Source organism: Leopardus geoffroyi, chromosome X (assembly GCF_018350155.1).
Source record: "Leopardus geoffroyi isolate Oge1 chromosome X, O.geoffroyi_Oge1_pat1.0, whole genome shotgun sequence".
In the NCBI taxonomy this organism is placed as follows: Eukaryota; Metazoa; Chordata; class Mammalia; order Carnivora; family Felidae; genus Leopardus; species Leopardus geoffroyi.
The window spans coordinates 112,680,456-112,700,686 of NC_059343.1; the positions used below are offsets into that span (position 1 = coordinate 112,680,456).

The 20,231-nt window shown below is 45.6% G+C and overlaps 1 protein-coding gene across 13 annotated transcripts in view; it reads left to right on the top strand.

The window, feature by feature from the left end:
* The window catches only part of LOC123595371 (integrator complex subunit 6-like), a 57,164-nt gene that overhangs the window by 600 nt on the left and 36,333 nt on the right, over nucleotides 1-20,231 (top strand). For 12 of the 13 annotated variants that reach the window (XM_045473017.1, XM_045473008.1, XM_045473009.1 and 9 more), the window contains one exon: nucleotides 62-139. In XM_045473017.1, the coding sequence (XP_045328973.1) occupies nucleotides 62-139 (78 nt within the window). Of the gene's footprint in view, nucleotides 1-61; nucleotides 140-8,110; nucleotides 8,244-20,231 lie in introns of those variants that run through there. The other variant, XM_045473014.1, reaches the window with a different exon arrangement.

The window sequence follows — 20,231 nt, forward strand, 5'->3', positions numbered from 1 at the left end:
TGTATCGCCCCCTCCTCCCTCCTTCCCTTCGCGGCCCCCTCCGTCATCCCTCGTCCCGCAGCTGCGCGCCCGGGACCCGGCCAGCCGCGGAGACAGGTACATGCTGGTCACCTACGACGAACCCCCGTACTGCATCAAGGTAAAGGGGCCACCGAGGGAGTGGGCGGGCGGGAAGTGGGAGCCAGGCTCCCCGGGGCTGCCGCCCCTGCCCCCGCCCGAGGCGGTGCTGCGGCGCCCGGCGGGGCGCGCGGGCCCGGCGGGCGGGGAGGGGGGGGGGGCGCGCGGAAGGCGGGCGGAGCGGCGGCGGCGCCCGGGGCCGGGGCCGGGGGACGCCGGAGGGGCGGCCCCGGGACGAACGGCGCGGAGGCCGAGCCGGCGGCGGCGCCGACCGCAGCGGCCTCGGAACATGGCGGACATTTTGCTTTTGTATGAGCCAGAGAGGGAGACTGAGGGCGCTGCTGAGATGGAAAGGAGGGAGGGGAGGGAGGGGAGGGGAAGGAAGACCCGACACCGGGAGGGAGGTTGCGGGATGGGCCCGCCCCCTCGGGGCGCACCGGGAGCGGCGGCGGCGGCCCCGGGGCCGGGCGGGCTGGGCGACTCCGCCCCGAGGTGCTGCGGGCCCGGCGCGCGGGCTCTCCCGGCGCCGGCTCCTCCTCCTCCCGGCCCAGCCTCCTCCCCCTCCCCCCTCCTCTGCCCGCCCCTCCCCTCCCCCCCCCCCCCCGCGCCTCCCCCTTCTTCCTCCCGCTCCCCTCCCCTTCCTGCTGAGAGCGTGGCAGAGCCAGCCGCCGGCCTTCGGAGTGGAGCCGGAGCCCGTGCACGTCTGTGGTCTCTACCCCGCCCCACCCGATGGCAGATCTGCCCGCGGAGCTAGCCTCCCCCCACCCTAGACCCGGAGAAACTTCTCATTTCTCCCCCGGGATCGGTCCGCTCCAGCCCGCTCTCGGGCACCTTAGCGACTGTTAGTGTTTCCTTGCAGACTCCGCCGAAGCCGCGACGGGCTGGGGCGGGGACGTGCGGATCGGAACTCACTGGGGGCCCGAGCTTTTTAAGGACCTGGCCTACCTATTTACATCCTAAATTAGGTTGCTGTTAGCCACGCAGGGATTTGTCCGGGGAGAAGAAAGGAAGGAAGGGGGAGGACTCGACTGCGCGAGGCTGCGGTAGTCCAATTCGATGATTCGATCCACGGGATTCTGACCTACAGGCGAAAAGTAGGGAGGATTTAACCTCCGTGGGGTAGTTAGTTCATGTTCCTAATGGTGAGGAGATAAAGAACTGCCTTGCCTGCAGTGGCTCGATAAACTAGAACTCAGACTATTAAGTCAACCTGCATGAGAGTCCTGCTTGCATGTTGAAATTTCAAAAATCTATTACCATAATCCTTGACGTCTTTTGCTAGACGCCTTCTTTTTCTCAGAATTATCTTAATTGTGCTGGGGAGCTGCAGTCGGGACATGTTGTAATCCGTTTCAGCCGAGGGAAGTGTTTAAAAGAATGGAACCTACCAAACTGAAGAGTTGGCCAGAGAGAGCGTGCCTTCAGAAATAAAGCCAAAGGGAGGCTTTAATTTTGTAACTCGTAGCTTGGGTTCACGGTTTGATTATTAGGTTCCCCTTCAAACTGTTCTGGTTTGGGGGCTTTGTTTTCAGTTTGTGATTTATCTGTGTTAAAAACTGCAGCAAGTAGACCGCTTCCAAAATGCCACAAGCTTTTAAAAAATGTCAGTTTCCCAAAAGGGTGTGACCATTTTTTTTTTCCACATAGAAAAGCAGATGTTTGTACGTCCTAAGTCTGAAAGTCTACACCCTTTGAGTACTAATACAGATAAGAACCCACCATTTGTAGGGTGGCCATTTGAAATTCTCCTTAATTTGAAGTAGGAAAAAGGATAAGCCACAAAGCCGTGTGGCTTTTTTTTTTCTTTAAAGGATAACTTACTTAACATTTTTCTGAAATGCCAAGACTTGCCATTTAAAAGTGTTGTTGTTGTTGTTTTTGATCTAGAAACATTTCGTGGCAATATTTACAGAATCTTTGGAAAGGAAAAAGAAAGTCTCACCTTCCCACCCCATCCCACAGCCCCCCCCCCCCCCAACAACCATGGTGACATCTTTTTACCTAGCATCTTTATCATGGTATATACATGTTACTTTATGTCCTGCTTTTCCCGCCTGTTTTGTCCCATGAATTATTCTGGGTTGCCACATAGTCTTCATACTTAAAATTTTTAGTGGCTGTGTAACTTATCCATGGTATTTTAGAGGCTCCAGATAGTTCTATGAACAGAGGGGGAAAGTTGGACTTTGTTTTTAGTGGAAATTTCATCTCTCAGCTCTCTTAATCCTGCCATGTTATATATCACATTTTTTCCCCTTTAGAAAAAAAGCATCCTTCCAAGTTGAATTTGATCTTTGTTTTCTTCTGTAGATGGGATAGGAGAAGGCACCCTGTGTAATACTTTTAATTAACGATCATTAGTTAGCTTATGATTTAGTCTTGGTGCTTTTCAAAGGTTTGCTCAGGTTTTTCATTTTAATCTCACATGATACTTACATGCGCTAGAAAATGGTTACTGGTTAGTTACCTTAATGATGTTCTCGTCATGTTGCTGTCCGTACCTGAATCACGAACGATGTACATACATCTTTGGTAGCATTTTCTTTTTCTGGGTCTCCTCAGCCAGTCCTCTGCCTCCCCCACCCCTCCCCTCAGCATGTGGTAACTATTTGTTCTTTGGCTTTTAGGATCTAGGCATTTGGGAAGGCCTGAAATTTTAGAACATCTGGTGAATTTTTCTTAAAAGTTACTTGAGTCTTTCATTAGCTAATAGCTGGGAGCCAGAAAGGTCTGTTTTCCGTCACACCGATTATCAAATTGGTCTTTCTTTGATTGTCAGCAGGCATCTTGGTCCCTACTCAAAACTTCACTCTCCGTTAAGAGTCTGGGTCCCTTCAGCCCAGTGATGTTACATAGGGCTTTGCTGGTAGCTTATTTTTCGGCAGAATAGGGTGAACTGTATTTCTCAATTGCTCTCCAGTTGGAGGGTCATTGTTTATCTCTTCTCAAAATAACTACTTATTTCTCAGGTCTTGGTTATATCCAGCTCCAAACACTGCCGAACGAATTTTTTTTTTTTTTCAACGTTTATTTATTTTTGGGACAGAGAGAGACAGAGCATGAACGGGGGAGGGGCAGAGAGAGAGGGAGACACAGAATCGGAAACAGGCTCCAGGCTCTGAGCCATCAGCCCCAGAGCCCGACGCGGGGCTCGAACTCACGGACCGCGAGATCGTGACCTGGCTGAAGTCGGACGCTTAACCGACTGCGCCACCCAGGCGCCCCCCGAACGAATTTTTCTTTGTGTGTGTGTGCTACTGGAAGATTCAGGGCTGTTGGTGGTGTAAACAGGCATGAGTTGTGCATTTGGGAGGGCTTTTTTTTTTTTTTTTTTTTTTTCTAATAGGCGTGGAACTCTTCCCAGTATATCCACTTACAGGCTCTGACAATAAATCTTGTCAAAAGTTACAGTGGCTGGAATTTTTCTCTGATGTATACTGTTGTGTACATGAATATAGTATTTCACGTAGGGCTGAGTGGATTCTTAACTGCACTTAGGGATGGCTCTGTGCTCTTTTAAAATTCGTCATACCTGTTACTTGCAGTCTGGCGTGGATGGAATTCGGTTTGATTTGGGGACCATATAGAAAGCATGTGGAATGCAAGCATTTTGTGCTACATCTGTTTCAAGCTTTGCTTTGTAGACACGTTTTATACATAGTGTCACAAGGCTTAACACTACTTTCGTACAACGGTATCTTTACACAGCTGGGATGAAACCCTGTTTAATAGTTTAAAATTTCGAGTATATCCATATAAGACTAATACATGATTTTAAAAAGTGGGCTTTAGGGGCATCTGGGTGGCTTAGTTGGTTAAGGGTCTGACTTCAGCTCAGGTCGTGATCTCTGGGTTCGTGGGTTCGAGCCCCGTGCCGGGCTGTGTGCTGACAGCTCAGAGCCCGGAGCCCGCTTCGGATTCTGTGTTTCCCCTCTGTCTCTGCCCCTCCTCCACGCACTCCCTGTCTCTCTCTCTCAAAAAAAAATAAATAAACAGTAAAAAAAATTTTTTTTAAGTGGGCTTTGTTTTGCATACTAGTTCCTAATAGTTTTGGCTGAGGTTCCGCTGCCTTGTGTGTGTTGTTTTGCCATGAATCACAATTTCCTTTTATTCAGTGAAAGATAGCTGAGGTAAGCCTGTGGGTACTACCAGCTCCCAGCAAATTGAGGGCACCAAGACGAAAGTGAACCATAAGACTGGGGAACATAATAAATATTCAAAATAGTTTGATGTTTGAAGTGACTTTCTTAAAATGATATCTTTTTTATTGAAGGAAATGCTTTTTTAATATAAACCTGAGTCACTTTTCTAGAAATAGCTGAAACACATGTATAAATAGTGGGCAGAAGTGTTTTTTTTTTATATATATATAAATAGGAAGAGATGTTTCAAAGAACTAGCCCAAGTCTGTAATTTGAAAACATAGAGCATTTGAAAAAGTGAAACTTTCCCTTGAGTGTTGCTTTTTTTCACATCCTGTAGCTAGTTGTGTTTACTGGTATCTGTATGCCTTTATCAACATGTATCAGCAAAGGCAGTATTTTGGCTTACAGATTTAGGAAGTAAACTTGGGCTTTTTAAACAATTTTTCTTTTACATTTATTTATTTTTGAGAGACAGAGAGAGACAGAGTGCGAGCAGGGGAGGGGCGGAGAGAGAGGGAGACACAGAATCCGAAGCAGGCTCCAGGCTCTGAGCTGTCATCACAGAGCCCGACACGGGGCTCGAACCCATGAACCGTGAGATCATGACCTGAGCCGAAGTCGGACGCTTAACCGACTGAACCACCCAGGCGCCCCTAAACTTGGGCTTTTTAAATGACCTGTGTTCCCAGCATTTATTGGTATTTTAACGAATGCATAACTTTTTCATATGCCCACAAGTGTATTTTATGGGCCTTATTTGGACAGAAGAGTGACCTTTAGGGGAGCCTTTCACTGTGGTTGGAAGCTAAGGAAGTGCTTTTGGGTGAAACAGTAGCCACACGGCCTGTGAGAGCAACATGAGAGTAGAGGGTGCACTCTACACGCAAAATGCCACAAAGGCGGTGCATTGACTTTTATGATGAATTGTGTCTCCCCTGACCTAGCTTCCTTTTCACCTTCCTCACTGGCCCTTCAAAGCATGCGATGATAGTTATTTTGAAATTAGAAAAGGGAGGAGAACCATTAGCAAAATGAAAAGGCAACCCACTGAATGGGAGAAAATATTTGCCCATCACGTATGTATCTGATAGAGGTTAATATCCAAAATCTGTAAAGAACTCCTCCAACGCAGTAGCAAAATACCAATCTGATTTACAAATGGGCAGAGGATCTGAATAGACGTTTTTTCCAAAGAAGACCTAGAGATGGCCAACAGGTGCATGAAAAGATGCTCAAGGTCATTAAGCATCAAGGAAATGCAAATCGAGACCACAATGAGGTCTCACCTCATGCGAGTTAGAATGACTGTCTTCAAAAAGATAAGAGATAGCAGGTGTTGGCGAGGATGTGGAAAAAAGGGCACCCTTGTGTGCTATGGGTGGGAATGCAAACTGGTGCAGCCACTCTGGAAAAGTGTGGAGGTTCCTCAAAAAATTAAAAATAGAACTACCCTATGCTCTAGCAATTCTGCTTCTGGGTATTTATCTCAAAACAAAAACACTGATTCAAAAAGCTACCTGCACCCCCGGGCCCCTGTGTTTATCGCAGCATTATTTACAATAGCTAAGATATGGAAACAACATCAGTGTCCATTGATGGATAAATGGATGAAGAAATAGTGATACCTGTATTATCCAGCTGCACAAAAGAAGGAAATCTTGCCATTGGCAAACCATGGATCATGCTAAGTGACGTAAGTCAGACAGAGGAAGACAAATACTATCTGATCTCACTTATATGTGGAATCTAAACAAAAAAACGAAAACAACACACAAGCTCACAGGTACAGAAAACAGATCGGCGGTTGCCAGAGGCGGGAAGTGGGAGGTGGGCAGAATAACTGAAGGGCTCCAAAGGTACAACCTTCCAGTTATAAAATAAATAAGTCACGGGGATTTTTTTTTTTTTTTTTTTTGTAATGTGTGGCATGGTGATGATAGTTAAAATACTGTGTTGCATATTTGAAAGTTGCGAAGGGAGTAAATCTTAAAAGTTCTCATCATAGGCAAGAAAGAAAACCATGTTGTGGCTATACATGGCAGTGGATGTTAACCAGGCTTAATGTGTGATCATTCCGCAATATATACAAATATCACATCCGTATGTTGTATACGTGAAACTAATATAACAATATGTCAGTTATACACACATACCTACGACGTAAATGCTTGCAGACTTTTGTCCAACTTAGGATTTAAATGTAGTTTCCCGGAAAGAATTTTAAGAGTGAGGTACCGTGAGTAGTAGCACTTTTTTCCCTTATGCCAGGAATTAGAACTTTAGTGAAAAGCCTATACAAATAACCCTTCATCGCTCATATATGCCACTCTATCTGAACCTCTGCTGGTTGTTTTGCAGTGAATAAAATATTTCTTCAAAAAAAAAAAAAAAAAAAAAAAAAAAAACAAGCGAAGTTTTCTATAAAAGACTAGATCTCTGGCCAGGGGAGTAAATGCTGCCTCCAGACTGGGCACCCGCTGCCAGGTGACGGGGAGTGCTGGCAGAATTGCAGAGTCCTGTGTGTTCTGTACCCCCAAATCTCTCCTCTAGCCATTCATTCTTACCTGCTTCTCCCTTGTTTCACTCTTGGTCCTTCCTCACCTGGACTGCTTTTGCAACAGCCACTCCACTGGTTTCCCTGCTTCTGGTCTGGTCCTGCCCCTCACTGATTCCTCCCCCTCATTGCCACCGGATTGGTCGTTCTTTTTTTTTCTTTAAGTTTATTTCATTTTGAGAGAGAGAGCGCGCGAGAGGGGCAGAGAGAGAGGGAGAGAGAGAGAGAGAGAGCGAGAGAGAGAGCGAGAGAGAACCCCAGGCAGGCTCCACGATGTCAGTACAGAGGCGAACGCTGGGCTCAAACTCACGGACCCTGAGCTCATGACCTGAGCTGAAGTCAAGAGTCAGATGCTCAGCCAACTGAGCCATCCAGGTGCCCCTAAATCGGTCATTCTTAAAAGTAAAATAAAGTCACCCCCCTCCTAAAATCCTTCAGTGGCTTCCCCAGTACGTTTCAGAGTAAAAGCCAGACTCCTCCAAGGCTTCCATGACCCTAGCTCGCCTTCTCAACTGTGTCTTTCCACTCCTTTCCCTTCTCCTGGACCTCAGCCTCCGGCCACAGCGAGAAGGCTGTCTTCCCCAGACTTACTATGCCTCTTGCTTCTGTGACATCGCATATGTTGTTCCCTGTGCCGGGGACACACTTGTTGACCTGACGTGGCTCAACTCTTGATCCTACATTCTCAAAAGTCATTCTGGCCCTCTGCCCCACCCACACTCCCAGCAGTGTGACAACTCCCACTGTGATCCCCTGACACTGTCCAGACCTTCACCTTAGCAATTAGCGTGTCATGTGGTGATTCCCGGTGTTCATGTTGGCCTCCCTAATGTGAGTTCTTTCAAGGGCACATACTTGAACTGCTATCGGAACCCTGAGCGCTTAAGGGAGTGCCTAGATTTTAGCAGGTACTCAGTAAATAGGCAAAAAGTAATGTAGCAGAATTGTATTTTTTACAAGACCAATGTATATGCATCCCCGTTCTTGGTTGAAGTATAACTGATACACTAAAACACAGCAATCTTAACAACTCAATGCATTTTTACACCTTTATACGTTCATGTAACCTCCACCCCAGACCAAGATACAGAACATTTCTGTCAACTCAGAAAATGCTTCTTCCTGTGATCCCTTCCTTCCTGCAGGTAACTGTTGGTCTGACCTTTGTCACCACTGTGGTGATATGATCAAAATGGTGTTTCCTGAAGAGAAGTCTGCCAGTGGAGTGCTACTGTAGCAGTCTAGCTGTTCATTTGCCGTATGTTCACTGAGCACCCTCTCTGGACCAGGTCTGTTACAGGGGCCTATGACATAGGCCAGAAAGTCCTGGCCCAGGGAGAGACCAGCAGAGTAAAAGACGCAGTCCTAGTCATCAAAGTTCTTGAGAATGGACATTGGAAAAAGGTGACTGGAAACAGTGGATTCAGGTATGGGGTGTGTGCAGAACAGTGGACTCTTTGTTTTTTTTTAAGTTTGCTTATTTATTTTGAAAGAGAGAGACAGAGCACAAGCGGGGGAGGGTCAGAGAGAAGGAGAGAGAGAATCCCAAGCAGGCTCCACACCGTCAACACAGAGCCCGATGTGGGGCTTGAACTCTGGAACTGTGAGATCCTGACCTGAGCTGAGATCAGGAGTCAGACGCTTAACTGTGGATTTGCTGTCTGTACATGTGTTTGCTTATGCGCAGTGGCCTGCCTTGAGGTGGGCTAGGGAGTGGGCAGAAGGAAAGGGGGAGGCGACCCCCAAAATGGAGTTGCAGTTGCCTCGTTTTGCATCAGTGCTGATCGCGTGAGAGCTTTTGGCCTGGAGGTTGGGATCGGGGTGGACGGGATGGCAGAAGGGCAGGGCGCGTGTCAGGCCAGGGCAGATATTGTCCTCCGTTTGCCTGTGCTTCGAGAAGATAATCGGAACGGCTCACGAGACAGGGTTCTTAGGTGCACGGAGTGGTCAAACGTGGCTACAGGTCCCGCGACTCAGGGAGAGATGCGCTTCCCAGAGAAAGGCAGGGTCGAAGGACCCTCTGTATGGGGGGAGCGACAGGGATGAAGACGGGACCCCCTGGCTTAAGTTCTTAAATGAAGAATTCTTTGTAAACATGGCCTCTGTCTGGTTCTCTTTCACCGAGAGTGTAAATGAGAGACCCAGGCAGTCCCTTGGTGTGAGTACTTTCTGTGAGCTGGACCACACTATCTCCTGGATACAATGTTCTAAATGGTGATTAGGTTCCCAGACCTTCCTCCCCAGGAAAGCCTTCTTAACCCTTAATGTCAGTTAGCCAGAGAACGATTGTGTTTGTTATTGTTTCCACGGGGGGAAATGGATTTGGGTTTCCAAGGTGATTTGTTAAAAACACATCCTTCCCCCTTCTTTTTCACAACTCAGGGATGGTGGGGGCGGGGGGCGACATTATTAAGGCTCCAGTGATGAGGGTGAAGGGCTGAGGTGTTGGTGAGAGTAGGCACAGCTCTTCAAATATACCATTCATGTTTTAGATTGGCTAGATTTACCCTGTTAAGAACAGTACCCACTGGCCACATGTGGTTTTTGAGCACTTGAAAGGTGACTTGTCTGAATCGAGATGTGCTGTAACTGTGGGACGCCTGGGTGACTCAGTCAATTAAGCGTCCACTTCAGCTCAGGTCACGATCTCACGGTACATGAATTGGAGCCCCGCGTGGGGCTCTGTGCTGGCAGCTCGGAGCCTGGAGCCTGCTTCGGATTCTGTGTCTCCCTCTCTCTCTCTGCCCCTCCCCAGCTCGCGCTCTGTCTCTCTCTCTCTCTCTCTCTCTCTCTCTCTCAAAAATAAACATTAAAAATTAAAAAAAAAAAAAGATGTGCTCTAAATGTAATTTAAACACTTGATTTTGAAAACTCGGTACAAAAATGTATAAAACATCTCATTAACCACTTTTAGATCAATTACAAATTTAAGCAACCATACTTTTTATATATTGGGTTAAATGAAATATACTGTCAATTTCACCTACCTCAGTTTTTAAAAATGTGGCTACTTAAAAATACAAAATGACATATGTGGCATGCACTATACTTCCGTTGGACAGCGGTGTTAGTTTCTATTCTTTCTTAAGATATTTCTGACTTTCGCATCCTAGAAATTATTTGCCAAGGGAGTTCCTTTCTCTTCAAGTTCTGTTTAAAATTGACACCATAATGGACTCATTTGTGTATGAAAGGTTATCATACAGTTCAGAGTTGATGGGTTGATAACCCTTGGCCCTGGGGCAAAATATGAAAGCATCCCATTCTTGTTTGTATTGAAAGCCAGTTTGGTGATCTAACTGGTCGGGTTAGAAGTGTTTTCCTAGGCTAAGTACAATAGAATATATGTGTGAACTCCTAATGTAAATGCGGGAATTCAGAATTCTGTTGGTAATGTGTGCTCACCAGTGGCTCGAAATGTTCCATGCTTTTAGTGTTATTAGAAATATGTGACATAGCCCTCATTTGACTTAGAGAGCTCCTTGGCCCAAGAATTCTTAGGAACAGTATTCATCAATAAAAGTAGGATAAAGGATAAATTCTCTAGCTTGGCATAGTACAAAACCTAAGAAACAAAGGGAGGTTTGTATCACTGCTCTTATTGAAGACTTTCTGGATGTTCCCTAGCAAGCCCTTGTCTTATATCATGGGATGTCATCAGTAGCATTGAAAGGGGGGGTGGGGGTGGGTCCAGGTTCACACGATAGGAGAACTCCCATGATTATTACTTTCTCTAACCTCAGTCCTCCTAATGGGGGTTACAGAAGTGACCACGTTATTTTTTGTTACTGTAATGACTTCCATTTAAGGAAGCAAAAGCAATGTTTAATCCCGAGTCTGGACAAAAGTACTGAATGGCACGTATTTTACATATAACATTTCATATATAGTTTGGGGTCCTTCTAAAACCCTCCCTTGTAGTCGAAGGTGTTATCCGACTTTTACAGATAGGATTGGACATATAACTACTTTCTTGTAATAATGAACAATAATACAAAAGCTTTCTAATAACAGCAGCTGACATTTATAGAGTAATGCTTATGCACTGGGCAATGTGCCAGTGAATATAAGGTATTTATTTTATTTATCTTCCCAACCAGCCTAAGTCAGAGGTACTGTTGTTATCCCCGTTTAACAGATAAGGAAACCGGGGCCCAGAGAGGTTAAGTAACACAGCCAAATAGTGACCCGGGTCTGTCTCTATTCCAGAGGCTTCGGTAAGAGCCGCTTTACTTTTCCTATCAGTCGTGGGAGAACATTCCTTTTAATAACTTCTCACTTGTATTTTCTCGTCATGATATATGTCCTGGAGCCATGTTATTTAGACAGAACTGTCATGCTCTTACATACGGTTGTTTTGGGTATAGCAGTGCTTGGCACGATAGCAAGCACTCACTGACTGAACATTATTACTGCCAGAGTCACTAGTTTTATTTTTTTTTTCTGACGATTTCTAGGCGAGTATCACAGTGCATTCGTTTGTGAAACAGTTTGGCTTTTGATGGGCCACAGGTCTGCCCCTACCCTGGCAGCGTGTGGCGTTGGTGGGGATTGAGATTGGTTAGTGTGTCCATGTCGGGGGTGGAGTTTGAGGACGGTTCGTCTGGGCTGAGTAGACCCTATAGGAGAAGCAGTAGGCTTGAAAAAGCAGCAGGGTAGTCTTTGGCCTTCTAGTGGCCGCCAGGATCTGATTTTGCCACTTTGACTTTATCAGTCTCCTGACAAATGTGTTTCTGGTAAGGAAAAGAAAGACATTTGGGATACTTCACAGTAACCGTTGCTTTCTTCCAATCCACAACCTGTGGGGAGGCAGAGCGGCTTGGAAAAGGCTGGAAGGCACCATAAGCACCTTTACGGAGTTTTATGTATCAGCCTGTGCCTTTACCTGACATTCTCATTCCCTCCACATCTCCCAGTCTCCCCAAATCCCCGACCCCTTCCGGAGCCAGATACCTATTTCTCCTTCCTGCTTAGTTAAGCTGGGAAGGGTGGATCTCCAAGAAGGAACAGCGATGCCGCCCACTCAGCCACTGGGGTCCTAACCAGAGAAAAGGTATACGAAGGCTTTTGTACTGATGTGCCAGATGTCGGGAGAAAAAGTGGGGGTTCTGTTTCTTAAACCATGTGCTCCTGATTATATGAGTCGTTAATGGCAGTTGTTTTTTTGTTTTGTTGTTGTTGTTGTTGTTATTTATATCCTGCCCCATAGGTCAAATAGTTCAGTAAACTTAGTACCAAGAGCCACATTTTGGACTTGAATGCGAGTGAACCAAAGGCAGAACGCATTTATGTTCGTGCAAGAAAGGAACAGTATGAGTAAGACAGGGCTGAGTTACTAATGTTTGTTCTCTTTGCCCTTGACTGCCTTGTTCGCGGTTTCAAGTATTCCTTCCACACCGATGGCTCCCCATCTTCAGTCTCTTACCCAGGCACCTGTAGCTGACTACAGGGCATCTCCACTTGGCTGTCTGTCCTGCCATCAGCTCATAGTGACCATGTCAAGAAGACCCTGTGGTTCTAAACCTATCCTCTTTTCCATATTTCCCAGCTTTTAGTCACCCAGGGTTGAAAGCAAGGCATTATTTACCTTTGACCCTGTCCTTCCATTTCTTCTGAGATCTGTCCATCATCCCTGGGAAATGCTTCTTACATACGTTCCTTCATCCCAATTTCTGCTGCCATCACCTGAGTCCAGATCCTGAAAGTTGGTTCTTTGACCACTGTTAACAACCTTCGACTTGGTTCTCCAAAGTACCCCCCAAATTCCTACTCTTCCCACACCAACCACCAAGTTTCGAAAAAAGATGGTTTCGACCCCTGTCCCCGCAACCAAGCCTCCAAAGACTCCCTAGGCCTATGGATGCCATCCTGAGCCCTCTGCAATCTGCTCCATGAGTGCATAGAAACTTATTCCCCGTCATCTGCCCACGGGAGTTCCCTGCATCAGCCAGACCTGTCTCTTCCACCCCCTGAGTTGGTCTCCCTTCGAGCATCAGTGAACCAAAAGAAGGAGGGAGATACAGAGAAACGAAGCGGGGGAGGCAGGGAGGGAGGAGTGAACTGGCAGCATTCCAGTGAGGGTGTGACTCGAGGGGGAGGATGTGACCAAAGGTGCTTTATTATAATGAAGCAAAGTTGCTAAAGGAGGAGGGAAGAGGCTGGAGTATGACCTTTAGAGGTTGATTAGTCTGAACTAGACCAATAGGTTGTGATTTAAATTGGCCTGAAGTTGCCTGGAGGCACGGTTTAATCTGGAGCCCCATCTCTCTTTGCATTTGTCTGTGCCAAAGGGAGCCCGCATAACTAGACAGCAGACTGCAGGTTCCAGGGGAAAAAATCTAGGCTTTCATACAGCCATGGCATTGGGAAGTGGGGGGCCCTCCTGTTTTATTTCTTATGGAAGAATGCTGAAGATGTGCGGGGCAAAGCTCTCCGTGTTTCTTAAAAGCTTACTTGTAACCTCCATTTCATAGTGACGTTTCCAAGCTGTGTGTTAGAAGTCTGTTTAAATCTAGGTACTTTTACAAAAATCAGGTTTTAAAAAAATGGTCATGGTACATCCTGTCTGGTAGATCACCCCACGCACTGTCGTGTACGTGTGGCAAGGGGTGTCACTTCAACTCTTAGCCACAGTCTGCCACTGACTAGATAGATACGTGACCCTGGGCAAGTAAGTCACTTACCTTTTATGTGGTCCGTTTTCTTATCTGTAAAACGAAGGGATTAGATTAGGTTATTTCCAGTGTTCTTTCCAAAAAAAGTATAGGCGAGAACGGTGTAACTGAAAGGCAGGAAGGCGAATAATTGAGGTATGGATTTCAGGGTGATTTCAAACTTGCTTTTTAAATTTTAGAAAACGGTTCCTGGCCATGCTTACTTGTGCTTTCTTGGACACTTACTCATTATGTTGATGAATGTCACTCCATTTTCATTGGTAAATGGGACTCCATCTCATTGGTGTCATTTCTGTTTGCCGATAACAGTTCAATGATCAAGACAGATTCCTGGCAATGGTTACCTCTCAAGAGGGTGGCCCTGGGAGTTTGGGGAAGGTATTGACTGGCCTCATATTTCTGTTGGAATTTTTAACATTGAATGTGTGTTACTTGCATAATGTAAAAAACTGCTCATAGGGACACTTGGGTGGCTCAGTTGGTTGAGCAGCCGACTTCAGCTCAGACCATGATCTCATGGTTTGTGAGTTCGAGTCCCACATCAGACTCTCTGCTGTAAGCGCAGAGCCTGCTTCAGATCCTTGGTTCCCCCCCTCTCTGCTCCTCCCCCACTCATGCTGTCTTTCAAAAATAAACATTTAAAAAAATGCTCATGGGGCGCCTGGGTGGCTCAGTCAGTTGAGCGACTGACTTCAGCTTAGGTCATGATCTCAACCTCCATGGGTTCAAGCCCTGCGTTAGGCTCTATGCTGACAGCCCAGAGCCTGGAGCCTGCTTCGGATTCTGTGTCTCCCTCTCTCTCTGCCCCCCTCCCCTGCTCACACTCTGTCTCTCTGTCTCTGTCTCTCTCTCTCAAAAATAAACATTAAAAAAATAAAAATAAAACAAAATTTTAAAATGGTCATAAATTTTTTTGAGAAAATAATTTTTAAAAATTGGAAGAAAGAGATGCCATGTAATACTTTGGAAAGTAATGAATGGCCCTTCTGCGGCCTCCTCTGTTCAGTTCTTTCTGCAGTGTTTGGGTGGCTCTCACTCCTGTCCTTGCGTTTTTCCAAGGCCATCTTTGCTCATTTTTATTTTGTGTATGTGTTCATAAAAACGTCTCCTATCTGGGGGCGCCTAGGTGGCTCAGTCGGTGAAGCGTCCGACTTCAGCTCAGGTCATGATCACGAGGTCCGTGAGTTCAAGCTCTGTGCTGACAGCTCAGGTCCTGGAGCCTGCTTCAGATTCTATGTCCCTCTCTCTCTCTCTGTCCTCCCCCACTTGCACTCTGTCTCTCTCTCTCAAAAATAAACATTAAAAAAATTTTTTTAAATAAATAAAAATAAAATGTCTCCTATCCGAACCCAAAGTCTGAACAATTGAGCATGTGATCTGCACAATAGCTTTTTTTTTTTTTCCTGATAATAGGTCAATAGCCACAGTTGAAATGGTCTGAGAGTGAGAGAGGAAACATTTAACACTGTATCTGACCGAGTTTGGCAAAGTCTTTGCTACTCTAAGATATTTTTCTTTCACTAACAATATAATTGACTCTTGGAGAAAGGAGAAAAGTTTCTAAAATGTGGCTTCTATCTCATAATTTCTTCCTGATTCTCTGGGGCAAGAGAAATTTTGAAAACTCAAAAATGCATTTTGCAGATATTTTAGACTTACCGCTAGGATTGTTTATCCCCTTAAAAAATCCCTCATACTAGGTATTCTAGAGACCCATGATGCAAAATCGTGAACTTTGTGTCAGTAGACTCAAACTGTGGATCATTTCTTTGCCCAGTTTACTTAAAAATAGGTGCTCATGATGTGGGCCTTTAGCCATCTGCTGGAAAAACAATCCTGCAGGCCATAGACTGTCAAATACATTTCTGCAGTGTAGTATGGGGGTCTATTTCTTTTTTTTTTAATGTCCTTTTTTTAATTTATTTTTAAAATTTTCATCCAAGTTAGTTGGCATATAGTGCAACAATGATTTTAGGAGTAGATTCCTTAATGCCCCTTACCCATTTAGCCCATCCCCCCTCCCTCTGTTTGTTCTCCATATTTATGAGTCTCTTCTGTTTTGTCCCCCTCCCTGTTTGTATATTATTTTTGCTTCCCTTTCCTTATGTTCATCTGTTCTGTGTCTTAAAGGCCTCATATGAGTGAAGTCATATGATATTTGTCTTTCTCTGACTAATTTTGCTTAGCATCATGCTAGGGAGTCAATTTCTTAAGAATGTCTCTTAAAAACTAGGAGATTCAAGTAAGCTAGAATTCTTTTGCATAGTCTTGACTGGTATTATTTCAGTTGTCTCAGGGAGAGAACTGATGCAATCAAATCAAATGGACTTTGAGGCTTTTAGCAAGTTCAGGACACCAAGCGCCCCTGGGGAAGTAACTTAGACAAGAAGGAATCCAAGAGAACTGGATGGTCTTAAGTAATTTTATAAGAAGAAGCTGTGTCAGTGCACATCAAACACAGAATCCTAGATAGCCCCTGTCGAACCTGGAAGCGTACCAGTACCTTGAGCCAAGGGAGAAAAACCACAAAAAAGCGCTACCAGTCCAAATTGCTGGAGCTCTAAGGGGGAAAACAGTTGTGTCAGGGTCAGAGAATGCAATGCCGGAAGGAAGTTTTTTGTTTTTTGTTTTTTTTTTAAATTTTTTTTCAACGTTTATTTATTTTTGGGACAGAGAGAGACAGAGCATGAACGGGGGAGGGGCAGAGAGAGAGGGAGACACAGAATCGGAAACAGGCTCCAGGCTCTGAGCCATCAGCCCAGAGCCCGACGCGGGGCTCGAACTCACGGACCGCGAGATCGTGACCTGGCTGAAGTCGGACGCTTAACCGACTGCGCCACCCAGGCGCCCCCGGAAGGAAGTTTTAAAAGAGATACGAGAAGCAAGACAGTTCTGTTCTTTCACCGATACAGCGTCTTCCTAATGTTTGCGTTCATCATGTTAGCACCCTCCTTTGTAGGTGTGCTGCAGGTAAACACAATTGAAAAAGATGCTTGAACATTTTAAGATGATTCAGCTGTCACAGTGTTCTGTTTACGTAGGAGGCCAAGTAAACCGTGTCTCCTCTCTGTCCGAATTAGAGTCTGTTTCAGTCGTGAGGAGAAAACTCCAGAAGCTTTTCAAGCTTTAACTCACACGGATATTCCGTATAAGGCTCGAGGGAAAAGTCATGTGTCTCCTTGGGAGGCGGACTTGATTGGAAAAGCAGGGCTTCTTCCTTTCCATGTCATTCTGTCTCACTGGTCCGGTTACCAATGCAAGGACGATATGCCGTGACAAAGTCGATAGAATGTCAGGTTGCAGAAGAAAGTGAGTTGGTTGAAAAATGCTGTTGAAGTCGATTTAGTCAGGTTGTCTTGAGTTGTTGCAGAACCAGTTCCCCGCCCCCACCCCCAACTTGTGGAGAACAGATGGAAAAAGGAAACTAGTTTATCTTTCAACAAGAGAAATGGTGGCCCTGCTAAATTTAAACTCTTTGGCTTTAACTTGCGACATCTGGGAAAATACTCAAATCCGTTAATCATCTAGTTTGTAATCACCTCGAAGAAGAGCCCAAGGTCCAGGATAGCCCCCTCTGTATGGGACTCTGAAGGGCAAATGTTGCCAGCCTGATTTCATTTCCTTGAATAAAAGATTTTTTTAAACAAGTCTTGTCAAGGAGAGGGAAGCAACTTGTATTTTCTCTCCCTGGATCCCAGGAAGACTTGGGCGGAGCTTTTCAGGGGAGCATCCAAATGGGCTTTCGGGCGTGTGTGCCCAGAATGGGTCAGTGCAGTGGCTCAGCACCGAGTCAGAGGGACAGAGAGAGAGCCTGGCATGTGACAACCTATAATATAGAAGGACTATTTGTGCTCTTTGAAAAGATTCACTGTAATTCCCTTTCACACCCAGCACAGAGCCCAATGCAGGGCTCGAACTCGCGACCCTGAGATCGAGACCTGAGCTGAGATCAAGAGTTGGATGCTTAACCGACTGAGCCACCCAGGCACCCCTTCATTTATTTCTCGATTTGCAAGTTATTCCATTCATGTCATTTTCAAGGGGCACTTCTCTTGTGGAAAGTTAGACGTAGCTGCCCTAAATATGTTCCTCAGTTACCTTAGATGAGGAGATTCGTAGCGTGTTCCTTAAATTTGCACATGACACTAAGCCTAACAAGGTCATTTGTATTTTGGAATTGGATTACAAGTGACCTTTAGAGATGGGAGCAGGGCCTTAATAAGGTTGCAGAGGATAGTAGGACATATTTCTTTTAGGCTTTGCCCTTCCAAGGAAAGGAGGGCAGATTCTCTCCTTTCTGTGGTGATATGAGTGGACGATAAATGGCTAGTGGCTAGTCTGGAGCTGGGACAGAACCCAAGGCACTGGTAGACTGAACAGCCCACACTTCTTCTGTTGGCATTCAAAGACGTTTTCAGTTGCCAATACACATTTCAACCAGGCCCGAACTAACGTACTGATTCAGACGTGAGTCGTTTTCTTTCTGTAAGTCAGATTTATATAAAGGTATGGAATTACAAGATACAAAAACCCAAAGGGACCTTCCAGTTGGTTTTTCAACCTTTTCGTTGCTTAGATGAGACAACAGCCCCAGTAAGGGATAAACGACTTACTCTGGACCAGTTGCTTTGCTAGTTGGCTATAGCCACGAATGGACCAGGGTCTTCCAAGTCCTAGGTCACTGCTCCCCACGCGCAACTGGTCTGCATTTAGACATGAGGGAAAGGAAGTTTCACTGAAAGGAAATTTGGAAGTTCCATTCAGTGTATGACTTTGGAGCTATAACAAGACTTGTCTCCAAGGTGAGGCTGTGGACTACCTAGAAGATTCTCGGGTATAGTGGTTTAAATTGGTGGGCTCTAGAATTAGGCTACCTGCGTTCAGATCCCAGCCGTGTCACTTCCTAGTTCGCCCTGGACAAGTTGCTTATCCTCTCTGAGCCTCAGTGTGCTCATCTATCAAATGGAAGTAATAACAGCACCTACTTCGTGGGGTGGTGAAGGTGCCCAGATGAGGCTACAGATAGAATGGTATGCTGAGCCTAAGTGAGGTCCTGACACATAAGCACAGATGCACATTCCCTATGATTATTACTGACCACCATTACTGTCTTCATCATCGTTGTGACTTTATTTCAGGGAGACTTTTACAACTTGACCTAAGACGGTCAACCCTTAGTTCAGGAGTTCACTCGTCTCAGGTTGCTCCTTCATCCCAAACCTCTGTCCCTCTGGTCTCCCGGGCTAGAAGTTTTGTAACCATCTTTGCGCTCTCTCCTTCACGCACATGGGCGGTCTGTCACCAAGTCCTATCTTGTTGGTTTAAAATGTTTCTGCCTTCCTCTTCATTCCCAGGCTAACTCAGGTCCTGATTCCCTCAGGCTGGGATTACTAGTCAAGGCTCCTAGCTTCTTTTTGCTGGCTATGGACAGAAATCTGTAGCCTGCCTTCCTTCCCCAATCTGTCCTATGTGTCACTGCCAGACTGACCTTCCTGAGACACTGCTTTGATCCCGTTTCCCCCTCCCCTGGAATCCGTAATGAGTCTATTGTCTGCCGAAGCCAGGCCGAGCTCCCTTGCCTGACCTCCAGGTCCTTCTAGCACATCTCCATCCAACAGACATATAATGCCAGCCATACACAAATGGTAACCTCGTCTAGTAGCCACGTTAAGAAGTAAAAAGAAACAGGTGGAACTTTTAGTCATACATTTTAGTTAACTGCGAAAATTTAAAACACTATCACTTCGGCACATAACCAATATAAAAGTAAATACTGAGATACTGTCATTCTTATTTTTCTTCTAAGTCCTCCAAACGCCGCATGGATTTTACACTTACCTCACATCTCAAGTCAGACTAGCCGTGTTTTGGGGGTTTTGTTTTCGTTTTTTTTTTTTTTTTTAGAGGGCAGGGAAGGGGCAGAGGGAGAGAGAGAGAATCCCAAACAGGCTCTGCTCTCAGTGTGGAGCCGATGCGAGGCTCGATCCCCAATCCTGCCACTATCACCCCCACAAACAAGACCGACTTAAGTCTTACTTCTTCCTGGTTTCGGCAAACAAAATAGGGACGGTAATACCATGCCTATTTTATAGGGTTGTCCTAACCAAATGTGAAATGTGAAAGTACTTGGTAAGCTGTAACGCTTCCATAAGAATGTACGGAACTCATTATCGTGAGTCAAGATTTTACTGACCTGAGAGTAGCGTACCTTTGGAGTCATTTGAAAGAAAAGACTGTGTTAAGAAGACTGTATTAGGAAACGGGCTGTCCTGAATTCATTTCTATAAAAAAAAGAAAAAGAAAAAGAAAATCAACTCCAAACAATGAGCGAGAAATAGAAACACAGACTTTCTGCCACTGGCTCTTCATGATTATCTTTTGGGAAGAAATTTGTCACATTAATGAAGTTCTCAAGATAGTGAGATTAATCCATAGGCTCTTTCCCCTTCAGTATGGTGAGGAATGCGTTTAGGGGCTTTTAGTTCTTGCGTTGTTCAGTTCATCGCAAAGAATTGGGATTGACCTGATAACAGAATGCCAGCGATTCAAGTGCAGGAATGATTTGTAAAATGCTTCCTTCCAATCCATAGGCTAAAGAGAAATCGAAAGAGCAATCATTCCGACAGGTTAATTAGCAAGACTCTGAACAATCGGGACACGTTATTTTCAATATGGAGGAGTTACAGGGTGCTTGCCTAAGTGGTACCCACATCTCACCCCAGCCCTTTACCAAACCAAGCT